This window comes from Bremia lactucae, linkage group LG10 (genome assembly GCF_004359215.1).
Source record: "Bremia lactucae strain SF5 linkage group LG10, whole genome shotgun sequence".
Lineage (NCBI taxonomy): Eukaryota > Oomycota > Peronosporomycetes > Peronosporales > Peronosporaceae > Bremia > Bremia lactucae.
The window spans coordinates 4330370-4337346 of NC_090619.1; the positions used below are offsets into that span (position 1 = coordinate 4330370).

The 6977-nt window shown below is 46.9% G+C and overlaps 3 protein-coding genes across 3 annotated transcripts; 2 read left to right on the plus strand and 1 right to left on the minus strand.

The window, feature by feature from the left end:
* Positions 1-720: 720 nt before the first annotated feature.
* Positions 721-3006, plus strand: CCR75_002871 (uncharacterized protein; the record flags this gene model as incomplete). Its single annotated transcript, XM_067960968.1, has 1 exon — positions 721-3006. The coding sequence occupies one exon, from the start codon at positions 721-723 to the stop codon at positions 3004-3006; it is 2286 nt and encodes a 761-aa protein (XP_067818895.1).
* An 894-nt stretch (positions 3007-3900) lies between these two features.
* On the plus strand, positions 3901-4113 carry CCR75_002870 (uncharacterized protein; the record flags this gene model as incomplete). Its single annotated transcript, XM_067960967.1, has 1 exon — positions 3901-4113. One exon carries the CDS (start codon positions 3901-3903, stop codon positions 4111-4113), a length of 213 nt encoding a protein of 70 aa, XP_067818894.1.
* A 179-nt stretch (positions 4114-4292) lies between these two features.
* Positions 4293-6116, minus strand: CCR75_002869 (uncharacterized protein; the record flags this gene model as incomplete). Its single annotated transcript, XM_067960966.1, has 3 exons — positions 4293-5190; positions 5262-5362; positions 5430-6116. 3 exons carry the CDS (start codon positions 6114-6116, stop codon positions 4293-4295), a joined length of 1686 nt encoding a protein of 561 aa, XP_067818677.1.
* Between the last annotated feature and the right edge of the window lie 861 nt (positions 6117-6977).

The following is a 6977-nucleotide window of genomic DNA, read 5'->3' on the forward strand; positions in this document are numbered from 1 at the left end:
ACAATTTGTCTTAAATCAAATTTAAGTGCAGCCAGATGCGTTGCACCACAAATTCTCCCTCATCCTAATGTGGTGGCTCAGCGAGCTTACAAGACTTTGCAAATTACTTGCGCAGCGTAAGCTTCGTCGTAAAAACATGCGTTGAGCCGAGCGTTATATCTATACGGTATGCATTCGTCCAGAGGTCGCGCACTGATTTAAAGAAGTCATTTCAAACAAAAAACCGATTGGTTTTCCGAAGAGGTTTTTCGAAAGCTGCTTGCGCTCATAAGACAATTCATAAAGGTTGTAAAGTTGTCTTGTCAACATGGACAGAGTCGGCTTCTGTCGGTCAGGCAAGCGCTTCCCCCCATATTCCCGTATCTTAAGCAGCTACTGTATTCCTACCTTGGCGCAATCAGGCCTTCTTATCCGATACAAATGCCGTCTATGCTACCGCATGCTCGATAAGGACTGGTCAGTAACGTCCACCTGTTGTCTAAATTTTACAGAGCGAGAGCGAATCAGCTCGTCGTCTGCGCTCGTTCCTGTCTCTTTGACCACGTGAACGCGAACGAAGTGGCTACTTGTGTCAAGTCTCTGCATTCCACGCCCTGAAACACATTCCAACAACGATAAGATAGGTTTGTCACCACGTGTAGTGTATCCCTTTTGCAGTCCGACTCGTCGACCACAGCGCAATCTACCCTCTTCTAGCGTAACCTCTTCGTAATTAGTAGGATGAAGGCCCTTGCTCATCGACTGCGTGGCCGTCGCCGGTACGACGATGAAGTGAATGAATCCGGGGGCTTTCGCTTCGAAGAGGCCGTCATGTGCCTCGAGAAGCGAAGACCAACGCTTGAAAAGGCCATGGGGGACAAAATACGAAAGACTCAAGCGCGTCGCGATGACCATTGGCGCAAGAATCGTGATCTAAAAGCTCGTGCCTGCAGCACATCGCGGTTAACAGACGACGGGTTTGTCTCCGCGAAGCCGCCCGTGCCTGCTCGAACTCGTGTCGCGAGTATCGAGCAACAGCAGCGTCTCCTACCGCGCGTGGGCTCCGACTCGAGTGGAGAGAAGACTGATACTACGTCCGAGGAACTGCTGTCCCTGGACCAGGATTACCCACAATCGATCTCGGTTTGCACCGCTAGTCCAAGCAGCGTCACAAGTCGCGGTCGGCCTCTTCAATCTCGATACGAAGGTCCCACTAGTCCTTTTAGCAGGCTCTCTGTTCGAATTCAAAGACCCGATGTGACGGTCGAGGTTCGATACAGTGGGTACTTGACTACTCCACCTACGGAGCTATTAATGCGCCAGAAACGCTATTATTTCATCGTATGTCGTCGTTCTGAACTGTTTTCTTGTACCGATGAAGAGGCGTTTAAGCAATGGCGGCTCGCTGGACGTCCACTTGATGTGAGGGATAAACTCTGTACCGAGACTGGATCGGGACCTGTGCTAGTAGGCACTGTATTACGTGCCGATCGCACAGCCTTGAAAGGAGCAGACAATTCGTTGACACTTACGATGGAAGCAGCGTCCAAGGACTTGACGCTAGACTTTATAGCGAAGGATAAGAAAGACGTGACTCAGTGGCTTGAAGCGTTGTTGGATATTCAGCTTTATAAGGTCCACGAGAGCGATAGTGTCGAGGATCCAATGAATCGCGATGTTTCGCTCTTGAAAAAGGAGCACAAGGCACTGAATGACGAAGCTTCCATGACATCGTCTGAACAATCGTATGAGTATGAAGACATGGATATCGATATCGTGGCTCGCGACGTCGTTCTTGGAGATATGGACACTCGTGTTGACAGTGCGTCGATGACAAGACAGACTCTAATATCTGAAAGCAAGCGATTGGAAGACGTGAGTACAAGACAGACTCTAATATCTGAAACCAAGCGATTGGAAGACGTGAGTACAACGCCTTCTTTAGAGGCACATCAATTAGAAGATAGCCATAGCAGTATCACGACGAAAGCACGAACAGTGTCCATTGCTTCCAATCCCTCGGTTCCGTCGTCTCAATTGTATCGTATGAATTCGTTTGCCTCCCACACGTCATCGACGCTTGGACCACCTCACGGGAGTCCTCATGGCAACGTGCTGCTCTTTGTGCCAATGGCAGGCTCCTCACTTACCGCGTCGGCATCACGAATGAATCAGGCACACTGCGAACTTGTTGATTTGATGGCAAATGGACATAAAGTGCCATCGCGTGGGATGCAAAGATTGGAGAATATTGAATGGCGCTATGGAGTACCCGAGTACGTGCTTACAGACTTGGCGTATGTACGTGGTCGGACACGGGAACCGGATACGACGCCATTAGCGTCGTACGTGGAAGAGTGTTGTCAAACGTTTATTATGGAAGCAACGCATAAAGCTCGATACGACCAGTGGGAGAGTGTTAATCACGCCCATTTTTATCTCCAAGTGAACGATAGCAAGCGAATTCAAGGATCCTCGATCCTTGAGAATGACATGTTTGGGCTCTTGTATCTTGGCGACACCGAGGCTTCTATCGGTACTCGTTCCGACACTTCTCGTGAAAGCCAAGATTTACGCGTCGAAGTGGCAAAAGCGTTTCCGGATGGCTTCCCGATGGAAGTATTAGAGGTATTTACGCAACCACCGCAGTGCTACTTTTCGTGGCGTCACTGGGGGTCGTTTACGGGCAAGTACAAAGGAATTCAAGGCAATGGGTCCAATGTCGAAGTGCGTGGTTTTGGCGAAATGACGGTCGATGCCAGTCGGATGCGTAGTTTGCGGCTCTTTTTTAAGCTCAACGACTTGATCTCAGCCCTTCAACACGTGACAGACCTTGTGCCACGAGCTCGTCGAGATTCGATACCGAAAAAGCGGCTTCAGGTACCAAATGGACGAATGGCACGGGCGGCTTCGGCCACGGTGGCGTCTGTGACGCGCATGCCGGAGCTTAAAACCAGTGAGATTATTGAAGGGCTTGCAAACTTTACGATTGAGGCAAAGGAACAGCGTAGGAAGCAGACGCAATAACGGTTTCAATGGATTACTATATGTCGTGATGTCGTCGTCGAGTAGTATGAAGGATCTTTTAGTTTTGCAAATCGAGTGTTCAAGGATTGAAAGAGTTTTGTTGTTGCGTTATAAGTTGTAGTTGTTTATGATGTGCTATTTATGGAGAGCGAGAGAAAGCAAATTGAGGATTACTCGTGTTGTATAGAGAGCCATTTCCAAGAGGAGCTATGACTTCTTGCTTAAAATTACCGTTGGTTATTATTTTTTAATAAATAGTGGCAGATTTGAGTAACATCTGTCATGATAGAGCAGTTTCACAGATACTATTTGATTCAACAAAGTAATGGCAAACAAGCGATGAAATTCTGCTAAGACATATTGGAAGCACTAATTAATGGAGCCAGTCGACACGGTTGCTCAAAGTGAATAGAGGCGTGGAAGACGTGTATGAAGCAAGAGGTGCTTGTTTGAGTGATGGGAAATTGAGCAGTCAATTCAGAAGAGCGGCATGAGTGTCGACCAAAAACGAGCGCAAATTTGTGTTGGTGCCATTCTCAATATCGATACCAGAAAATGCAATGTCTACCTTGTGGCAGCGACGTAATTGAAAACTGTTAATGCCTTCTACATTCATATACAACAGTTTCGTTCGAAGCAAGAAATGAAGCTTTGCTTGACACTTTGCAATAAAAATTGAACTACTAAAATGAAGCAGCAGTCCTGACAAAGCCCTTTTTAAAATTGCGGAGGCTAATTTTAGAAGTTTTTCAATGACTGCAGCATTGTTTTATCCCATTTTCTGACTTCTTTTCTACCAATCCGTCGTACCATCATAACGGGCGCACGCGAAAGGTTGCAGCAACGACGATTGGCTACAAGTGTTGCCAGTTGGCAAGTTGCTTCGTACCTACCATGGGTGGCGGAAACGGTCAGAAATCAGCAGCCAAGCGTGATCGGAACAATGCGAAGAAGATGAAGGAGGCAAAGAATAAAAACCACGCCGAGTCGAAAGCGAAGATGGAGGCAGACCGGACTGGGCTCAAGTGCAAGATCTGCATGACCACGTTCCTCATCACGGCCAATGTAAGTTGCTGGATTTCTAACATACAAGAGCAACTCCACTAATGAATGAATTGTCGTAGAAAGCGCAACTTAACGATCATTATGAAAGCAAGCACTCATCAAAAGGCCTTTCTTTTGAGCAGTGTTTCCCAGCCTAAATTTAGACAAATAAAGTAAAATAAAGCGTCCTTGACATGCATAGTGAAGCTCTACTTATCCATCAGTGTTTAAATCGTCAAAACCTATTTGCGCCCTTTTAATCGACGAGGAGTAAAGTGTCCAGTCTTTTGTTTCCTCGTCAATTCTGATTTCCCGCCATTTACGTCCTCTTTTGGCGCCAGTGCGTGACTTCTTCCTTTTTGCAGTTGCCGTTGCTTGCCATACAAGACGCTACTCGTCCGTTGTTGGAATCTCTTGCGCTTTTCAAAAGGATTGTCCTTCTTCCCTCGCAATAGCAAACGAGCAGGGACTCCAACCATATCAAATTCCTCGCGAAGCTGCGTCAATAAAAAGCGTTGATACGACTCTGGGACGTCCGACGGTTTGCTCACAAACACGGCAAACGTCGGTGGACGGGCCTTGACTTGCGTTGCATACTTGACGTTTAACGTCTTGCCCTTGATCGTAGGCGGTGGATGGTGTCGGGACATGGCCTTAAGCCATCGATTCAACCGACCTGTTGATATGCGCAGGTCCCATCGATCGTACGCTTTAAGCACTTCTGGAACGAGCTTCTTAATCCCCGTGCCTGTCAGTGCGGATATTGGAACAATTGGCACGCCACGGACCTGTGCGAGTGAGTCGTGCAATTCCTTTTGCATTTGCATCATCCAAAAGTCGACACTCGTGCTAACAAGGTCGCTCTTGTTCGCCACGAGTACAAGGGCTCGTCCTTCTTCAATCACACGCATGGCAATTGTAAGATCCATGTGAAAAAGCTTTGGTTCACTCATGTCCACGACTACAAGAACGACTTGAGCGGAATCAATGGCACCAAACGAGTCTCGCACGGACAGATTCTCAATTTGATCGTCATGATCCCGTTTGCTATAACGTCGAATTCCGGCTGTATCGACGAGTTGAATGGGACGACCTTGAAACGTCCAAGGCACTTCGACCGAATCTCGTGTGACCCCAGGTCTAATTTGAATCACAAGACGAAGGTGAGCGAGTTCCTCAATTGGTTGTTAGAGTCGTTTATAACATCGTACTCTGGACCAGTAAGCACGCGGTCATTGCGTACAATCTTGTTCAGTAATGTCGACTTGCCAACGTTCGGACGTCCTACGATCGCAAGCTTGATTGTTCGTGGCTGGATCATGCATTAAAATAGCGTCAGAAGATTTCTTTAATCATCTTAATACAATCAGCTCACGAACGTCTTGTGGGTCTCCTCTTTCTTGTTTTTGCGCTGTCTCCTTGTCGTTTTTCATTTGCTCAAACGTTTCGTATAATGGAATGATCTCGTCTAATAAAAGCGTGAGTCCTTCTCCATGCTCTGCAGATAGCGGAATCGCTCCTCCCATGCCAAGACTATAGCAATCATTTAGCTCCGTCTCCCATCGATCTGGATGTCCCTCGAGTTTGTTTGCCACGAGATGAATCGGAGCTTTTGGATTCTCTCGGCGTAGCCACCGAGCGAAATGCGTATCGATTGGCGTAACACCCTGGCGTCCGTCTACCATGAAAAACACAAGGTCTACTTCGTGCACTGCAAGTCGGGTCTGCTCAAGCATTCCTTCCTCTAACGTCCCCGAAGGCGCGTCTTCTAAACCACCCGTGTCGACAACATCGAAATCCATACCTGCTATGTTTGCAGCTTTGTAGCGTCGATCACGCGTCGTACCAGGTACGTTATGCACGATTGCAGAGCGAGTCTTGGTCAAGCGATTAAAAAGGGTGCTTTTGCCAACATTTGTGCGCCCGACGAGCGCAATACGAAGACGTGGATGGTCATCTAGGAAGACACGATCATTTAATACATTACTTATAGTTGAAACACAGCGGTTAGGACGCATAAGTCTTAAAGACGCGCGCGACGAGCGCTGCAGCAGAGATCGCAGCATGGCTGGCTCGCGAAGAGAATAAGCTGCGACGTGATTGGCCGACGCTGACGGATGAGACAAACATAAAATGTCAACAAATACACATTTCTACTGATCATACCAGAAACAGGTAGATAATATGTAACGGGGTGTATCGTTATATGAAATGAGCACTTAAAAGTTGCTAATTAATAAGGGATATATTTTTCGCCGAAGTTTTTATTATCTCCACCGGAGTTTAGTTTTTTTTTCTAATTTCTATGAAAATTTAGCAGATGCATCCCTGATTTTCTCAAATCCATGATTGGCTGGCGCACACGCCCCTAAAGTAGGTTGTTTAACACTTCCTCAAATTCAAATCAAATACAAATCCATATTTCTTTCACCATGCCTCTTGCTCCTCCAGCTGAAGAAACATACCAATCAATTGCGATAGCAAAAGAAGCTCTTCAAGCTCACGCTGAAGCTGAAGAATACGATATTTGCACTATTCGCTCAGAAGGTATGGATAGGGTGTGGAACAGCCAATGGAGAGCATTCTTTTTGGTTACAAACATCATGGGGTCTACAAGTATAAGGGACATGGTGCAAAGCCTGCACAATGTCAAGGAAAACACGTTGCTCTTTTAGAGTGAAACTAGTAAGGGACTGTGCTGGGATTCGTCAGGTCAATGAGTTGGAGAATACTTGGACTGTGAAAGTATTTGAACGAGGACACAACCATGAACCTGCTGATGTAGCAGCATATCCTCGAGTGAGCACCAAGGCAATCCACCAGAACATGCCGATCATTATGCAGCAAACGCTTGCAGGTGTTGCACCTCAACATTTTGCGCAATCTGCAACTTGCTGACTAAAGTAACTGTGCAACTGCTCAAGATT